Source organism: Rhinoraja longicauda, chromosome 28 (genome assembly GCF_053455715.1).
Source record: "Rhinoraja longicauda isolate Sanriku21f chromosome 28, sRhiLon1.1, whole genome shotgun sequence".
Lineage (NCBI taxonomy): Eukaryota > Metazoa > Chordata > Chondrichthyes > Rajiformes > Arhynchobatidae > Rhinoraja > Rhinoraja longicauda.
Window position 1 is genome coordinate 3,794,102 of NC_135980.1, and position 19,882 is coordinate 3,813,983.

General features: G+C 46.1%; 1 protein-coding gene across 2 annotated transcripts in view; it reads right to left on the reverse strand.

Annotated features, from left to right (window-relative positions):
* Positions 1-10,655, reverse strand: part of LOC144607247 (ephrin-A5-like) — a 452,231-nt gene extending 441,576 nt beyond the window's left edge. For both annotated transcript variants that reach the window (XM_078423946.1, XM_078423945.1), the window contains exon 1: positions 10,445-10,655. In XM_078423946.1, coding sequence (XP_078280072.1) covers positions 10,445-10,563 — 119 coding nt within the window. In that variant the 5' untranslated portion in view covers positions 10,564-10,655. The remainder of the gene's footprint in view (positions 1-10,444) is intronic.
* Positions 10,656-19,882: the final 9,227 nt, after the last annotated feature.

Genomic DNA, 19,882 nt, shown 5'->3' on the forward strand with positions numbered 1-19,882 from the left:
TTTGCTTTTCAAATAAGTTTAACAAATGTGCAACAAAGCAGAATATTGCAATCATATCAACCGCTTGCATTTATTTAACATTCTTAATGTGGTTCAATTGTTTCAAGGTGACCCACGGAGCAGCTGGATAAAAACAACAGTTACCACAAGGAAGGGGAGGCGAGCAAATGGCATTGTGAAAACCCAAAATGATTTTATTAAATAATGCACATTCAAAAGGAGCACCTAAAATCCAGAGGGAAGATTAAAGAGGGAGAGCAGGCAAGGCCAGAGCCTTGGGGAGATTGTGCACGAGGGTCGATGGAACGGTTACAATGGAGAAGTGCGGGTGATAAAAGAGGCCAGAGTTTAGTGGAAAGCAGTTCTCAGAGGGTGGTAGAGCTTGAGAAGGTTAGAGAGGTAGGGAGATGAAATGTGTTATAAACAGTGGGATGAGATATTTTTAAACCAGGGCATCGGTGGAATAGACATCGATGGTCACGGCGGCGCAGCGGTAGAGTTGCTGCTTTACAGCGAATGCAGCGCCGGAGACCCGGGTTCGATCCCGACTACGGGTGCCGTCTGCACGGAGTTTGTACGTTCTCCCCGTGGCCTGCGTGGGTTTTCTCCGAGACCTCCGGTTTCTTCCCACACTCCAAAGAACGTACAGGTTTGTAGGTTAATTGGCTTGGTAAATGTAAAAATTGTCCCGAGTGGGTGTTGGATAGTGTCAATGTGCGGGGATCGCTGGTCGGCGCGGACCCGGCGGGCCAAAGGGCCTGTTTCCACGCTGTATCTCTAAACTAAAAAAGAAACTGAACGCAAATCACGTACAGGTTTAGTTTCGTTTATTGTCACATGTATCGTGAAAAGCTTTTGTTGCGTGCTAACCAGTCAGCGGAAAGTCGACACATGATTACATCGAGCCGTCCACAGTGTACTGGTACATGATAAAGGAAAATGACGTGAATAACGTTTAGTGCAAGGTAAAGTCTGATCAAAGATAGTCCGAGGGTCTCCAATGAGGTAGATAGCGGCTCGGGACTGCTCTCTCGTTGTTGGAGATCGGTGAGCAGAAGGGAGTGCAGCACTGAACACAGCTTTGGAAACAAGCAGCTGAACCCTTCCATATCTCCAGTCTCCCACACCCCTGACTCTCAGTCTGAAGGGTCTCGACCCGAATCGTCACCCTTCCCTTCTCTCCGGAGATGCTGCCTGCCCCGCTGATACCTGCTTTAATCCCCTGTCTATATGTATTGTATTGCACTGTCTAATTGTATTGTACTGTATGGTATTGTACTGCACTGTCATCCCCTGTCTATATGTTCTGCATTTGTATTGCACTGTGGCCCCCAGAGGAACTCTGTTTCGTCCCATTCGTTGCATGATCTGTAAGGAGTGGAATGACAATAAACTAACTATTATTATTATTATTATTATTATTATTATTAAATTTTACATGAATCCACATTAGAGGCAGGAAGACTGGCGAGATGTCCACCGGACAGGTGCGGATCTAACGGGAGTACGGATCAGATTTCCGGATGCAGATAGGCTGATATCGCAGAGGAGAAAGGCGGAGGGGGGTGTGGGGGGGACGGCAAGGGTTTTTTTAAATTTCGGGCACGGGGGTCAAAGGAGTGGCGGGGGTCGGTGAAGAGTGTGTCTTGGCCCGCTGTGAGAGTGTGGGGGGGACGGCCGATGTGAAAGGCCAAACCTCGTGCACCCAGAGGTGCTGCAAAATTACGCACAGAATCCTCACCGGGTGGCGCCGTCAGCGGTGGCAGCCTCGCCAATGGTCCGTCTGTCTTTTCGTCTATTTTGTTATTTTTAGTACATGTTACTGTTCTCTGGTTTGTTTTATGTGGAGGGTGGGGGTGGGGGCCGGGGGAAACTTTTTTTTTTCCAATCTCTTACCTTGCCGGAGATGCGATTGTTTTCCGGATCGTATCTCCGGTCGCTCTGCGGCCTAACATCGTGGAGCTGGCGGCCTGGCTCGGGACTGACTTTGAGCCCCACCGCGAGGCCATGGACTTACCATCGGAGCCTGCGATCCGTTGCCTGGGATCGACGCTCCAACCGTGGCCCGCGGATTTCAACATCGAGGAGCTCGCAGTCTCGGGTGTCGGGAAGCTCCAAAGTCGCAGGAGGTTCGACCAGCCCCGACTCGGGGTCCGACCGCCCGGCGCGGGGGAGCTGCGATCCCCCTGGATGCGGGAGCTTGATCGCCCCGACGCGGAGTGCCCGACCGCCGGCTACGGGAGCCAAGATCGCCTCGTCAACAGAAGGCTCGAGACCCCCGACCGCGGAGGAACAAAGAAGGGGAGAAGATTGAACCTTTTTTGGGCCTTCCATCACAGAGAGGAATGCGGAGGAGTCGCTGTGGTGGATGTTCATGTTAAAATGTATTTTGTGTGTCTTGTTGCTTTTTATTGGTATGACAGTAGGCCAAATCAAATTCCTCGTATGTTGCAAAACATACTTGGCTAATAAAGTATGATTATGATTATGAAATGTGACTGTGGCGTTCCTAAACCACCAGCCTCTCACGCAAGTGAAGCAAACCTGGCAGTGCACAGCTAATGGGCGCAATATCCTTCATTTCCTGAAACAATCATTGTAAAACCAAAAAGGAAATTCCCACTGAGGCACTCAAAATGTAGATAAGAAACGTCCCAGGGGACCTGTGTGCGGTTTGTTTATTTTGATTATATTCTAGATTTTAAAAAAGATACAGCGGTTTGGTTAGAACGAAGGGGGAAGAGAGGGAGAGAGAAATAAATCGGGACCAACTAAAAAGGAAAACTCATCCTAACGGGGAACAGAAATGATTCAGGGAATCATAGATGGAGACCATTCACTGCATGGCGGCAGCACCGGTTATTCAGACCCGTCCCATCTATCAGCTCTCGCTTTGTGGCTATTTACCACATTTCAGGCAGCCACAAAATGCAGGGGTAACTCAGCGGGACAGGCAGCACCTCTGGATGGAAGGAATGGGTGATGTTTCGGGTCGAGACCCTTCTTCAGTCTCGACCCGAAACGCCACCCCTTTCCTTCCATCCAGAGATGCTCCCTGTCCCGCTGAGTTACCCCAGCGTTTTGCGTCTATCTTCTGTGTGAACCAGCATCTGCAGTTCCTCCCTGCATGTTACAAGCATCCAGGTGGTTTGTGAACCACATCTGTAAAAGAGAGTCCCCGATCATTCCCACTGTGGCCACGCCACGATTTACTCTAACGACTGAACAATGCTTTGGAATATTCCGACACGGATATGAAAAACGCAAAATACAACATATTCAAGTGTAGGAAGGAACTGCAGAAGCTGGCTTACTAAATCCTGTAGTAACTCAGCGGGACAGGCAGCGTCTCTGGAGAGAAGGAATGGGTGACGTTTTGGGTCGAGACCCTTCCTCAGACTATTCAAGTATGTGTTTTAAAACAAAGCGGGTGTTTCAATTTCTATACTCCATCAAGCGGTGAAATACAGACCCTCACAATCTTCCAGTGGGAAGATATTCCGTCTTCTACTCTCTTTCCAGCTTATGCGCTGATTACTTTCAATCTATGCCTCTTGATTATTGACCTCAATATAACAGGTCCTTCTTATCTACTCCATCCAGACCTCTCATAATTCTGTACGTCTCAATTAAATCTACGCGCAACCTTTCTCGCGAAAGGGATGTGTCAGCAAGACTTCCGAATACACTCTGCATTTTAACAAATCATTAGGCTTTCAAATGAACAACCAAAGTGTGTATTTTGTGGTCAACGCGCATATTAGTGGATGGCCTTCCCAATGCCTGGACAGCAGCTGTAAACCTCTGGATCCATATTTATGAAGTCTCAAGTTTTAAAATCATATTTAGATCAAAGAGAGAAGCTGCGATCTTTGATGATTATAATCTACAATTGTAAATGGAGCACAGGATATCCAGAACATGACTCTCTCTCTCTCTCTCTCTCTCTCTCTCACACACACACACACACACACACACACACACACACACAGCAGAAGGTTAGGCTATGATCCTTAGTTTGCTCTCCTCGGTGAAACAATTACATCTTCTATTATATTTCCCACCACCCCTGAAAGTTTAAACAAAAAATCTCAACCTTACAGGGAATTTAGATCAAAATCGGAAATATCAAACGTCGATAAAAATGTACTTGGCAAGCAAAAGAGCTCATGTACAGTTTTCCACACACACACACAGTTTAAAACATGGTCCATGGACATAAATCTCAGCCCTGGCCGCAGCATCTCAGCAAACACGTATCAGCCTGAAAAGTGCAGCCTCCCGCACACAACAATGGGTCTCTGGGAGTTAATTGAGAGGACAGCTTATATAAACTTGCCGTGCTGCCCTGCGCGAACACGAGATTGATGGGCGATATAACCAAGGTGTTTAAACACATTCAGCGCGGGAGATAAAGGGGAAATTATTTCCCCTGGTACAGAAATTCAGAAGAAGAGGGGCTAATTAAAGAATAAGGAGCCAAGCCATTCAGGAAAGAAATTAGGAATCTCGTCTAAGCACAAAGACCGGTGAAATCCTACACCTCTTCCCAAATGAAATGCAGCTGTATTTTGAATGAGGCTTTCGAAAGTGAGGGCGATAGTATTTTATTTTCTAACGGGTATCAAAAGATAACCAAATCTGGGGCTGAAGAGCAGATCAACGATTATCATTCAGAAGGATGAAGCTGCCTCAAGACTTTAACCCTTTTCCTAAGCTCCATCCAAAATGAGTTATCGAATGATTGTAGTAGATTATCGACAAAAGGTGCACACAAATGCACCAGCACACACACACGCACTCTCATACTCATACACATGCGGCTGACACACACACGCTGACACACACACATGCTGACACACACGCTGACACACACACACACGCTGACACACACACACACGCTGACACACACACATGCTGACACGCACACACACGCTCAAATTAATGTAGTTAGGAATTCAGAATTTGCGCAAAAACAATTATTTCCGTCATTATCAGTACCCTAAATTTTTCTGTCTATAACACCGAATTATATAAACTCTCAGCGTTTGCAAGTTCCCAATTCAATTACTTTAAATCATCAGGCCATTCTTGTATGTGACTTGTGTATCAAGCTGTACTATTGCATGTAATGAGATCCCACTGTAACTCTGTTAATTGAAGAGACCAGTAGATGTTTATTATCATAATTAGGCTTCTATCAGCGTGTTTTTTGTTCGGTTTGAACTGCTCAAGGTGGGACGCCCGAGATGCGATGGCATGTTTGAAAAGCGATGCTTTGCACTCCGTCTTGTGCCCTGCTCGCCCGCCCGCCAACAGAAATGAAGAGATTCACGACCTTCGCTCGAAAACATTTTTTATAAGGGAAAAATAAATAAAAGCAGGGTCCAACGTTCAAACATCTGTGACATAATCGTGCTGGCGTGCCTGATGAGTATAATATTTTCTCAATTTACCTACGAGAGCCCCCGGCACACTATTAACAATGACAAATAACATTTGAAAAGTACTTGTTAAGGGCCGCTTCAGTGTAATTTCCTTCCAGTGACGTTCAGTGGTCCAAACGCTCCCTTGAAAAATTAGATGTTGATTCATCCATAACACATCCTTCCCCAAAGACACACACTCACACACACCCGCACACACTCACACCATCACAGGCAGACATACATACATGCACTCACACACACACACGTATGAACTTGTACCCACACGCACTCACATATTCACGGAGACACACACACACATACACGCGGTCACACGACGCACACACGCTTGTACTCACACACATACTCGCATGCAGTCGCATGGCACACACACACGCACGCAGACACACATGCACTTACACGTGCACTTTGCACACTCGCTCACATATGCAAAGACACACAACACACGCGCTGCACACATACAATGCACACACACACTGTTTCACTCACACATGCACTAACACACACGCACTTTCCACACGCACTCTCATATGCAGACACACAACACACGCACACGGGTTGAAACATGCACTCACAAACACAGGTTCACTCACACTCAATCACACATGCACTCAATTAAGCACACACACTCACTAACATACGCACTCAACCCCACACTTACTCTATATATTCTATGTACAAGTGCTGCAATAAAGCTTACTAATAAAACCCTGACTCAAAATCATCCTGGATGCCTGTCGGAATTTCTTAACGCCACCAGTTAAAGCAGGAGAGGTAACAGTTTTAACAAAATAAGATGATGTTGGGATTATAAATTATCCTAATAAAGAATAAATGAGAAGAGAGATAACCATGAATCCGACTTGATTTTTTTTTTTCACTTCATGGGGCTGGGAACTATGCAAATCGAGACGGTGAGATGCTTGTTTAGTTTCAGTTCCCCACTGCTGGGAAATTGGTGTGTGTGTGTGTGCATGATTTATAACGCATCGTCCAACACCCCAGCCCGTCAGAGTAGAAAGAGCCCCAGACAACTACAAACATCAAAACTCGTGTTTTATGTCAACGAACCTGTTGTTATGGGATTCATGTATAAATTAACAGCGTACAGGCAGCTTCATTAAAAACTCCCATTACTACTGTCTGTGAACAAGGCTATCAATTTTATAGGAACAATTTATTATAATGATGTGTATCACCGTTTCAGCATCTAGCTGAGTGATTTGCATTGTAAATTCAAAATTAGTCCGTGTTACACCGAGAGCTTTGCCATTTACCGACTGCCCGGCTATTATTAGTGAGACGTATTTTTGTAATGCGGTATTAACATAAATTAGTAACATATTTATCGATTTTGATTTTTTTTAATTGCGGGGACCAGGAACAGGGAGGTCGGATAAATCAGAATGGAGACAATTATAAGGGCATTTATGGACAGGGAGAGCAACGCAGTGGGTAGGAAGGAACTGCAGATGCTGGTTTATACCGAAGATAGACACAAAATGCTGGAGTAACTCAGCGGGACAGGCAGCATCTCTGGATAGGCAATATTGGACCAGAACATTTTATTAGCGATTGTGGGAAAGCGATTATTAGAACGCTCCCTTCCATGAAACCCTGGACAACATTTGGCGTCCGTTTTACTTTGTCTTTTCTAATCTTTATTGCAATATTTTAAAAAAAGTTTGAATGTATTTATTCAGAGGGAAAACTAAAAATACCGAACAAATGTAAAAGTGAATTTATTCACAAAATGCTGGAGTAACTCAGCAGGTCAGGCAGCATTTTGGAGAGAAGGAATGGGTGACGTTTCGGGTCGAGACCCTTCTTCAGTCTGAAGAAGGGTCTCGACCCGAAACGTCACCCATTCCTTCTCTCCCGAGATGCTGCCTGTCCCGCTGAGTTACTCCAGCATTTTGTGAATAAATACCTTCGATTTGTACCAGCATCTGCAGTTATCTTCTTATACTAAATGTAAAAGTGTAGAGGTGTCGTGTGATGGATTCTGCCGAGAGATTGAGTCCAAGGTTCAGGGGTTTGTTCCACTTCTGTTTTTTAAAAGGAAAAATTTACCACCGAGGGTAAATCTGCCCGTGACTTGTTGAATGGTCAGATGCAAGCTGCATTTCTACGCGTCTCAAGTCAGGGCTGATTTGAAACGCGTTGGGTTTGATTTATAGCGGGCTAACAAGGCAAAGGTCCAGTTGCCTCAAAGACACTGTTGAATAGTTGCGCCGCGCCGGTAAACACGATCTCCTACCTCCTTACTGGAATCAATGGTTTAGAAAAATGTTAGAACTGAAGGTAGACACAAAAGAGTAACTCAGCGGGGCAAGGAATTCCATCTTGCCTTGCGGTGGGGGTTTATTTAAAGATGTTTTGCTGGAGGGGGAGTGAGAGACGGGCACTCTCAGAGTACACTTTGGTGGACCCTCGCAAACTTACTCAGGGGCTGGCCTTCGCTCCGAGTGTTCACCCAGTCGCTACAAAGAGGTGTACAGGAAGGAACTGTAGATGGACAGTCTGGAGAAGGGGGTCTCGACCCGAAACGCCACCCAGTTCCTTCTCTCCAGAGACGCTGAGTTACTCCAGCATTTTTTGTGTTTTATCTTCGCTACAACGAGGTGACAGGCCCGGCGGCGGCCAACAGAGAGGACACGTTTCTCAGGAGCGCGGCTGTTTGTTGTTGCCAGTCGTGGGAGTCGGGAGTTTAAAATGCTTGGCATTTAAACAAGTATCGCCAGCCTTCCTCCACCCCTCACACCCCCTCCGCCGAAGTCACGCCGGGAGTCCAAAAGTGCTCGTGGTGCTAGCCCTGACTGCCTCAGTTAGTCCTGACTGCCTCAGTGCACAAAGAAAATGCTAGTCCATAATCAACTGAGAAAGGTGTGAACCGACCTACTTACTCATCGTTACTTTTTATTTTTGCATATCTTTCATTCATTGCTCTGTATCTCTCTACTTCATTGTCCATATCTCTCGTTTTCCTTTCCCCTTAACTAGCCTGAAGAATGGTCTCGACCCGAAACGTCTCCCATTCCTTCTCTCCAGAGATTCTGCCTGACCCGCTGAGTTACTCCAACGTCTATCTCCGGTTTAAACCATCATCTGCAGTTCCTTCCCTCCTAAATATTGTCTTTTGTGCAAAAGTGCAAACTCCAACGCCAGTCCCAAGACTGGGATTCTTTGTCCCAATCCCCGGAATTGCAACGACTATCTTAGAAATGGATTATATCTATTTTCCAAGTCTTGTTTCAGGTTATCGGGGGAGAGGGAGGGGGGGGGGGGGGGGGGAGGGGGAGATCGGATTGAAAATCTAAGCAACAGGCTGGATTGCTACACTGGTGAATTACGGCGCCCCTTTTATATTAGCTACGGGACCCCGGGTAAACTATTGAAGATTGTTTGAACGTCAGTGAAAATATCTTCCAACTCTCCCGCTCTCGATATAAAAATCAACTCCAAAAATAAAATCACAAAGACTGCACATGGTGGGGGGATTTTTCCCCCCCACTCTCTGACAACTAACTCTACCTCCAAAAGCAAAACCTTTCCACGGTGTGTAGACGTTAACCCGTGAGGGGCCGGTTGCAAGGAATTCTTCACAGCAGCTAAATTGCTGAGAAATTAAGCAGTGTCTTTGAAAGGGAGCGCACACACACACACACACACACGTTGGGTGTGTGGTTCATTTGTGTTCACGCAAGCGACCTTCCCCACTTTCCTTCCACCTCCCCCTTTTGTGAAATGCGGGTTCGAGGCAGCAAATCTGTGTTATATTATTAGGAGACCCGAACCCCTGTCACTTCGCCTCGCTAATGGGCAGCGGAGCCCGTTCTCGGGAGCAGGTAATCAGATCACACAGCACTCTAGACTGACTGATAACACGAAGCAGTCGAGCCATCCCGGCGTTAAGCTCCAAGGAACGCGTGTTCCTGGAGCCTTGTCATGTCTAACTCCCCCACCCATTAAAAGCAGGAATGGCGCCCAATGGGGATGGGGGATGTGGCAAACAGGCAGAGAGCACTCAGTTAACAAAAGTTTAAACGGAAGAGACCGCCGCTTGCTTCCCCACGCTAACATGAAAGCGTTTCTGCTCAACAAACGCACACACCCCTTCCAATCCCCACTCCCCCCCCCCCCCCATCCACCCTCCCCCACCCCCCCACACCTAATCCAACCCCCTCCCCACCCCACCCCACCCCCATAAACTGCAGGGAAGAAGTTACAAACCCAGTGATTTAAGGGTTTCCTAAGAACATCCGTTTGAAGATTCTCCAAATTAGATCAGGGATAAGAAAAACATGTTCGCCTTGGTACATGGGTCTTGTTACTGCAGTATCTCCGCCCGATCGGCCGCGTTTTGCCTGTCAGTTCTCCCTCTTGAGCACAATCCCCACACAAATCTGCCCGTTTAACACACACACACACGATGCTCCGCTTTCCAGAGAGCTGTCGTTATTCAGTGACCGCGCACCTTTCTAAACGACCGCGTCGCTGGTGTTTCCTTTTACTTTAGTGCAAAGGTTGCAGGAATCGGCTGCGATCGCAATTGTTTTTCTTTGGCCAGAGGGCACTCGCGGTTTGAGGTGAGATCGGAACGATCCCCAAGTTTTCGCCTGCGTCTTGCGTGCAAGCGAATGCAGGGTCAGAAGCAGGAGCCTTGAGTGAGCGAGACTTGTCTCAACATCAGTCTCAGACATCTGAAATGACCAGGTCCAGAGACAACTGCGTGCACAGAGTTACATGTATATACACATTTCACAACAGCAGGGAGGTTTATCATTGCAAGGACATTTTGCATTAATAAAGATAACTGGCTCGGAAAGATTTGAGAACCCTGGAATGCAAACAGAGCGAAAAAACTGCTGTGAATTGATCTGTAAACCAGGTATTGCATGAGACGACAGGCGGATTGTTTCTGAACCGTGCATACCGGAATACAAACGCCAGCCTTCCCTCTCCCCCTGATGTGTACAATGCATTTGTTTTTTTACCTGGGATTGGTGCTATTCCAGTACACGGCGTAGCGGTCAGCAACTACTTTCCCGGAATCTTCCGTCCAAACACAAACCCAAAGGGCCAGGAAGAGCAGAACAGCCACCTCCACGTTCATCGTCGAGCTCTCTCTCTCTCTCTCTCACACACACACACAGTCTTGCAGATGGAAGCCTGGAGCTGGAGCAGCCACAGCCACAGCCGCCGCCGCCGCCTCCTCCTCCATACGGTGCCAGTGCCACCAACTTTCAACAAGACCAGCTTTTTTTGGAAGTGAATCCAACCCCTACTACACTCGCGCAACCTACCCTGCTGGCGGGAGGGAGGGACATTTATGAATGAACGCGCCCTCGGCCAATGGGCGGGCCGCCCGCCCCTCCCGCGCCGCGGAGGCCTATGGCCAATCGGAGCGGCGGGACTCCGAGCCCCGCCCCCTCCCTCCGCGGGGGTCGGGACCTTCGCTTGAGTGGCGGCTCGGGAGGAGGCCCCCAGCCAATGGGAGGAGACTTGCTGGATGATGTCACAATGCGAGCTGGCTCAGCGGCACCAATAAAAGCGCCGCTGCCGCCGGCTGTTACATTCGGTCCTTGGTCCCTGGATCCCTGGATCCATGGGCCCCTGGGTCCCTGGTATCTTGGGTCCCCGGTATCTTGGGTCCCCGGTCTCTGGTCCTCGCTCCCTGGTCCTCGCTCCCTGGACTTTGGTCCCTGGTATCTTGGGTCCCCTGGTCCCCGGTCTTTGGTCCCTGGTATCTTGGGTCCCCGGTATCTTTGGTCCCTGGTATCTTGGGTCCCTGGTCCTTGGTCCCTGGATCCCTGGTCCCTGGGCCCTTGGACCCTGGTATCTTGGGTCCCCGGTATCTTGGGTCCCCGGTCTCTGGTCCTCGCTCCCTGGTCCTCGCTCCCTGGACTTTGGTCCCTGGTATCTTGGGTCCCCGGTCTTTGGTCCCTGGTATCTTGGGTCCCTGGTATCTTTGGTCCCTGGTATCTTGGGTCCCTGGTCCTTGGTCCCTGGATCCCTGGTCCTTGGTCCCTGGGCCCTTGGACCCTGGTATCTTGGGTCCCTGGTCCCCTGGTATCTTGGGTCCCTGGTCCTCGGTCCCTGGTCCCTGGTCCTTGGTCCCTGGTCCTTGGTCCCTGGTATCTTGGGTCCCTGGTCCTCGGTATCTTGGGTCCCTGGTCCTCGGTATCTTGGGTCCCTGGTCTTTGGTCCCTGGTCCCTGGTCCCTTGGTCCTTGGTCCTCGGTCCCTGGTCCTCGGTCCCTGGTATCTTGGGTCCCTGGTCCTCGGTCCCTTGGTACTGGGATCTTGGGCCCCTTGATCCTTGGATCATTGGTCCTTGGGTCCTTCCTTGGGACCTGGTCAGAAGGCCATAAGTGATAGGAGTAGCATTAGACCATTCGGCCCATCAAGTCTACGCCATTCAATCATGGCTGCTCTATCTCTCCCGCCTAACCGCGGGGATGCCTTCCCATAACCTCTGACAGCTGCCTTAAAAATATCCACTGACTTGGCCTCCACACCCTTCTGTGGCAAAGAATTCCACTGATTCGCCACCCTGGTCCTTGGTCCCTGAGTACTTGCTCCCATCCCTATGTTCCCATCTCTACTGCAAGAATTCTCTGATACTTAAAAATACATTTTTTTTAAAAACTAATATCCCAACGCAGCAAATATCTCATAGATTGACACGAAAAGCTGACGTTAACTCAGCGGGACAAGCAGCATCTCTGGAGTAAAAATAAAGGTGTCGTTTCGGGTGAGAGACTCTTCTTCAGACCCGAAACCTTCAGATCATCAGAAGATAGACACAAAAAGCTGGTGTAGGAAAATAACTGCAGATGCTGGTACAAATCGAAGGTATTTATTCACAAAATGCTGGAGTAACTCAGCAGGTCAGGCAGCATCTCAGGAGAGAAGGAATGGGCGACGTTTCAGTCTGAAGAAAGGTCTCGACCCGAAACGATGCTACCTGACCTGCTGAGTTACTCCAGCATTTGTACACAAAAAGCTGGAGTAACTCAGCGTCTCTGGAGACGTTTTGGGTCGAGACCCTTCCTCTGTCTGCAAAAAAAAGGGTCTCGACCCGAAACGTCACCGGTTCATTTTCTCCAGAGATGCTGCCTGACTCTTTGAGTTACTCCAGCTTGTTGTGTCTATATTCGGTTTAAACCAGCATCTATATCAGTTTGCTTTATTTTGCCGTCCCCACCTCCCGAGCACAATTTCGTGCATCACACTCACAAACCCTGGACTTTTCTGCTAACTTGAAATCAAATCCATTCCCCACTTCCTTGGAGAGCATGTCGGTGGGATCGTGTGCGCCTGTGTGTGTTTTCGCTCCAGCTCTTTTTTTGGGTCAGGATAATTGTACACGGATTCCTTCCTTACAGGGGAATTATCTTTTCTGCATGCTTCCGAGGCAGCGCCTCTCCACCGGGAAAACACTCATACATTTACAGCAGCAGCGGCGAATCTACCCGACAAAAGGATTTATTCGCACACGAAATACCGAATAGTGTTGAAAATGTCGAAAAAGGGGGATGCGGGATTTAATTGGGTTATTTCCGGACACTGAAATAATGCCATTTTGGGTTTTTTTTTAAATGTGCTTCGTTCAAAAACAAGATAACCCCTTACTCTTCTTTAGAACTAGTTAATCTCAGCGCCCTCTCACACACACACACACACACACACACACACACACACACATGCAAACAATCGCAATTATTCTGCAGCTCAGAGAAAAGGTGAGCGCAGAGCTTTTCGTCTGTCGACTGTTCCAACGCTTATCGTGTTAGCTTCTCACCTTACACCTGCCAGAAGGTTTTTTAAGGAAAAGCCCCCTCTGCTGCCTGAAGTCTAACTCGCACTCCGTCTCATTCCTGTCCTCGTCTGACAATGTCTGAGTGTAAAATAAAATCGCATCCTTATTTTCAAACACCTCCACGGTTCCGTCCTCCCCCCAACCCCCACCCCCCTACAATTTCTGTGCTTTAATTAATTTGTTCTACTTCTCTCTACATCACCGTCTGTATCTCTCGTTTCTCCCTCCCCTGACTCACAGTCTGAAAAAGGGCATCGACCCGAAACATCATCTATTCCTTTTCTCCGGAGATGCTGTCCTACTCCAGCTTTTTGTGCCAATCTTCTGTTTAAAGCAGCTTCTGCAGTTCCTTTCGACACCCCCCCCCCCCCCCCCCCTCCCCTTTAATTCTGGCTACTTACACCTGCTTGATTCCTTCACTCGGCGGTTCAAGACTGTGCCAAGATCCTAAGAGCTGTAACTGCCTCCATAAACCATTGCCTCCCTCTTCCTGTTAACACGATGCCAAAAAAAAACTTATTTGAACATACTTGTCTCGTCTTGATTTTTCTTTTAATTCATTAGTAGGTTGGAGATAGCACCGACAAGGACGGCTTTTATCACCATCCCTGGCCACACTTCCATTTCACTCCTGCCATCGGAAGGCAGCCTGGAAACTGTCACGTCCAGGTTCAGGAATAGCTTCTTCACTACAGCCATCAAGCTATTAAACACCACAACTTGCAAATAAACTCTGATATATAGGTCTGGGGGCATTGGTGTTGTCTTTTTGCACTATTATTCATTGGTGTTTTTATGTGTATGTGTGTAGATAAATATTTATATATACATACATATACATACGGAAAAAAGTTATATATATATATATATATATATACGCACACACACACACACACATATATATATATATACATACTGTACTTTATTTTGCTTTGTTTGATTTTCATCAAATATATCATTCATCATATATATATATATATTTGATGAAAATCAAACAAAGCAAAATAAAGTAGAGTATATATATATGTATATGTGTGTGTGTATATATATATATATATATATATATATATAACTTTTTTCCGTATGAATATGTATGTATGTATATATAAATATTTATCTACACACATACACATAAAAACACCAATCATTAATAGTGCAAAAACACAAAACCAATGCCCCCAGACCTATATATCAGAGCTTATTTGGAGGTTGTGGTGTTTAATATATATATATATATATTTTTATATATATATATAAAATAAACTGGAAAAAAGTTCAGTATATATATATGTGAATTTATTTTTCTATTTATTATGTTATTTACAGAGTACCATGTTTACATATTCTGCTGTGCTGCTGTAAGTTTTCATTGAATTCCAGAATTTCATTGTGTGGGAAGCAACTGTAGATACTGGTTTACACACAAGCTGGACACAAAAAGCTGGAGTTAACCCAGCGGGACAGGCGGCATCTCTGGAGCAGAGGAATAGGTGACGTTTCGGGTCGAGACCCTTCTTCAGACAAGTTCATTGTTCTGTCTGGGACATGAGACAATAAGACACTCTTGAATCTGGACTCTCTGTTTGTCCCACAATGTGTTGGCCGACCACTGTCTTGAACTGAGTCACTGGTGAAAATAAGCTCTCAGCGTTGCAGGGTAAGGAGTCCCTGACTTTACGCCCAGCCCTGGGGAAGGAATTAGATGCCAAGTCAGGTGGTGTGTTATTTAGCAAGGAGATACAGGTTGTGGTGCTTCTATACGACTGACACCTTCATCCCTCCAGGTGGCAACAGGCTCAGTTTAGGGAAACGTTGCTGGAATAATTTAGGCAAGCACCACACCACCATCAGGCATTGCTTTGTTAAGGAGATGTAACAATATCGTGGTATTTCATTGTATTTGTTCCTTCCAGCTTGGAATCACCTTAATGGTTCAATAGTCCTTTACAGTCAATAGTGTACACAAGTATAGTGAAATTCTTTTTTTTGCACACTGTTCAGTGGCAATCCCATTACACATTATGCACAATCACAGGAAGTATCAGAGTGTAAGACAGTAGACCGTACTGAGTCAGTGCATGATTCGCCACGTTGTAGGTGTCATCTTGTTCCCTTTAAATCCAACATTTAAGCAATACATTTGTATTGTAACGTAGTCACATTGTCCTGGTGGCAGCACTGTCAGGGTGTCAAGGACTGTCCTGGCCAGGTGATGTATCGATGTCCCCCTTCAGAAACTTTATAAAGTTATACTGTATAAATGTCCTCAACACAAAACATCTTTTTTTTAATATCAGGTGTTTTCTTGCCTAACCTGATGAGATTTTCGTGTAATTTCTGCTTTTGTTTCCGAATTTTCCTCCTCACCCTTTTTGATTGCTTTGGTAGCACAGTGGCGCATGGTAGAGTGGCGCTGTAGGGCGGCACGGTGGCACAGCGGTAGAATTGCTGCCTTGCAGCGCCAGAGACCCGGGTTCGATCCTGACTAAGGGTGCTCTCTGTACGGAATTTGTATGTACTCCCTGTGACCACGTGTGTTTTTTTCCGGGTGCTACGGTTTCCTCCCACACTCCAAAGTCGTGCAGGCATATAAGAAAATAACTGTAGATGCTGGTACAAATCGATGGTATTTATTCACAAAATACTGGAGTAACTCAGCAGGTCAGGCAGCATCTCAGGAGAGAAGGAATGGGCGACGTTTCGGGTCGAGACCCTTCTTCAGACCAGGTATATAGGTTAATTGACTTTGGTAAAATTGTAAAATTGTTCCTAGTGTGTACAAAGATCACTGGTCAGCGTGGACTCGGTGGGCTAGTGGGCGTGTTTCCGTGCTCCTTCTCTAAAGTCTACAGGCCCTTCTGTGCTAACCAATGCTCCTCACACACAAGCACTACCCTAAACACTAGGGACAACTTGCAATTCATACTAAAGTCAATTAACCTACAAACCCGTACGTCTTTGGTGTGTGGGAGGAAACCTGAGTACCTGGAGGAAGCCCACGTGGTATCAGGGAGAACGTACAAACTCTGTACAGCCAGCACCCATGGTCAGGATCGAACCCAGGTCTCTGGCGCTGTAAGGCAGCAACTGTACCACTGCGCCACCGTGTCGCCAGGTTTATAATTGTCATGTGTACCGAGGTACAGTGAAAAACTTTGTTTTGCATGCTATCCAATCAAATCAGATAATACTACACATAAATACAATCAAGCCTAACTCAAGTACTGGAGCAAAGAGAAAGAAACAGTGTGCAGAATATAGTTCTCAGCATCAGAGTGCAACATTTACGTAGCTCGTGCCCAATGTCCGCAATAGGGTAGAGTTAAATCAAACGGTACCCTAGATTATGGAAGTACGGTTCAAAAGCCTGAAAACTGAGGGGAAGAAGCTGCCCCTGGGTCAGACATCGTGCTTAATGACACAAACAGTCCAGACAATGCTAAGTGATTAACGGCTAAGTAATCTCTGAAAGCTGGAAATTGAAAATACCGCATTAATGGGATTTTAAGTGGATTAATACTTTCCTAATATGGACCTTGGTCAGAACCAGTTTAGCCGTTTCATCTATTACATCATAATTACCATTTATGGTGTTACTAATTTATTCACAGGTCTCATAAATATAGAATGATCAGTGAAAGTAGAGTGGAGCAACATGCATTTTATTGTAATTAAAAGTGCTCGTCATCCGAATCTTCTCCTAATGTTATCAGTGCATTGATGGCATGCAAGGAGGAACGTTTAAATTGTATCCTGATATGGGATCCATACAGTAATATTCCATCATGTGATAAGTCTGTGATTTATCCCTTTCAACATATTCATCTGCCGGATGTGGATATACATGGAAAAGCCAGCATTTATTGCCTTTTCAAAATTTCCCTTGCCGGTGAGCTGCTTAGAATTATAAAGTCACACAACACAGAAACAGACATTCAGCCCAATTCATATCTCCAGATTTTTAGTTTAGTTTAGTTTGGAGATACCGCGTGGAAACAGGTTCTTCGGCCCACCGAGTCCACACCGACCAGCGATCCCCGCACAGTAGCACTGCCCTACATACCCTAGGGACAATTTACAATGATACCAAGCCAATTAACCTACAAACCGGTATGTTTTTGGAGTGTGGGAGGATACCGAAGATCTCTGAGAAAACCCATGCAGGACACGGGGAGAACGTACAAACTCCGTACAGACAGCACCCGTAGCGAGGATCGAACCTGGGTCTCTGGCGCTGTGAGACAGCAGCTCTACCGCTGCGCAACCGTGCCGAGACAGGGATAGTTTCTTCCCAGCTGTTATCAGGCAATTGAACCATCCTAACATCAATTAGAGAACGGTCTTGATCTACCATCCACCTCATTTGGAGACCCGCAGTCTATCTTTAATCGGACTTTACTGGACTTAATCTTACACTAAACTCTATTCCCATTATCCTGTATCTGTACATTGGACAGGTTGATTGAAAGTCTTTCTGCTGACTGGATAGCACGCAATAAAAATGCTTTTCAATGTACCTGAGTACTCATGACAATAAACTTAACTTAAGTTAACTTAATTAACAATGTAACTAAGTGTAGGAAAATAACTGCAGATGCTGGTACAAATCGAAGGTACCACAAAATGCTGGAGTAACTCAGCAGGAATGGGTGACGATTCGGGTCGAGACCCTTCTTCAGTCTGAAGGGTCTCGACCCGAAATGTCACCCTTCCTTCTCCCCTGAGATGCTGCCTGACCTGCTGAGTTACTCCAGCATTTTGTGAAATAAATACCTTCGATTTGTACCAGCATCTGCAGTTATTTTCTTACATAACCTAACTTAACTTAACTTAACTTAACTTAACTTAACTTAACTTAACTTAACTTAACTTAACTTAACTTAACTTAACTTAACTTAACTTAACTTAACTTAACTTAACTTAACTTAACTTAACTTAACTTAACTTAACTTAACTTAACTTAACTTAACTTAACTTAACTTAACTTAACTTAACTTAACTTAACTTAACTTAACTTAACTAACTTAACTTAATATCCATATTTGATGATGATCCAAACCCAGAGAGCTGGACAGGATGGACTTTTGCATTTTCATACCCGCTATAAGAAGAAATGTCTTCATTTGAAGGGTAGTGAATCATTGGAAATCTCAGCCCAAGAGAGTTGTGGACGCCTCGCCATTGAGTGCATTCAATGCAGAGGTCAATAGATTTTTGGACATTGAGGCAGTCTAGGGAAATTGAGTTATTGCAGGAAAGTGACACGGGGTTAAAAGTCAACCATGAACTGACTGAATGACAGAGAATTGGAAGAGCTGAACCACCTATTCCTGCTGTATCTGTATTCTTCCAAGCATTGCGTCACACTGACCCTTTATAAATCATTGGTTCACAAGTTACTCGGAGTAATAAAGTCCGGCGCAAAATTTTCAACACTGAGGAGTTTTTTTTAAGCATTGTGCCAGGGATGAGGAACTATTTTGAGAAGTTGGTGTTATTCTATGCAGAGCTTTAACGGAGACTTCAGAGTTACATGGTTTTGATAGACAATAGACAATAGGTGCAGGAGGAGGCCATTCGGCCCTTCGAGCCAGCACCGCCATTCGATGTGATCATGGCTGATCATTCTCAATAGGTTACCCCGTTCCTGCCTTCTCCCCATACCCCCTGACTCCGCTATCCTTAAGAGCTCTATCCAGCTCTCTTTTGAATGCATTCAGAGAATTGGCCTCCACTGCCTTCTGAGGCAGAGAATTCCACAGATTCACAACTCTCTGACTGAAAAAGTTTTTCCTCATCTCAGTTCTAAATGGCCTACCCCTTATTCTTAAACTGTGGCCCCTTGTTCTGGACTCCCCCAACATTGGGAACATGTTTCCTGCCTCTAACGTGTCCAACCCCTTAATAATCTTATACGTTTCGATGGAATCAACAAGGAAAAACTGTTTGGACTTCTGTTTAGTTTTAGTTTATTGTCACGTGTACCGAGGAAGAGTGAAAAGCTTTTCGTTGCCTGCTTTCCAGTCAGCGGAAAGACTGCACATGATTGTAATCAAGCTGTCCACAGTGTACAGATACAAGATAAAAGAAATAATGTTCAGTAGAAGATAAAGACCAGGAGAGTTCGATTAAAGATTGTCTGAGGCTCTCCAATGAGGTAGATGGTAGGTCAGGACCGCTCTCTAGTCGTAGATAGGACAGTTCAGTTGCCTGATAACAGCTCGGAAGAAACTAAAGATAGACACAAAAAGCTGGAGTAGCTCAGCGGGGAGAGGCAGCATCTCTGGAGAGAAGGAAATGGGTGACGTTTCGGGTCAAGACCCTTCTTCAGACACTATCCCTGAATCTGGAGGTGGGTGTTTTCACACATCTGTACCTCTTGCCTGATGGGAGAGGGGAGAAGAGAGAGTGGCCGGGGTGAGACTGGTCCTTGATTATGCTGGAGGCCTTGCTCAGGCAGGTGTGATGACTAGCATACGTGGAGAAAAATGGTCACTGAGTCTACGCTTGGTCTCGTCAATGTATAGGAGGCCTCATCGGGAAAACGGAGACACAAGAGACTGCAGATGCTGGAATCGCCAGCAAAAAATGCCTCATGAAATGGGCAGGGG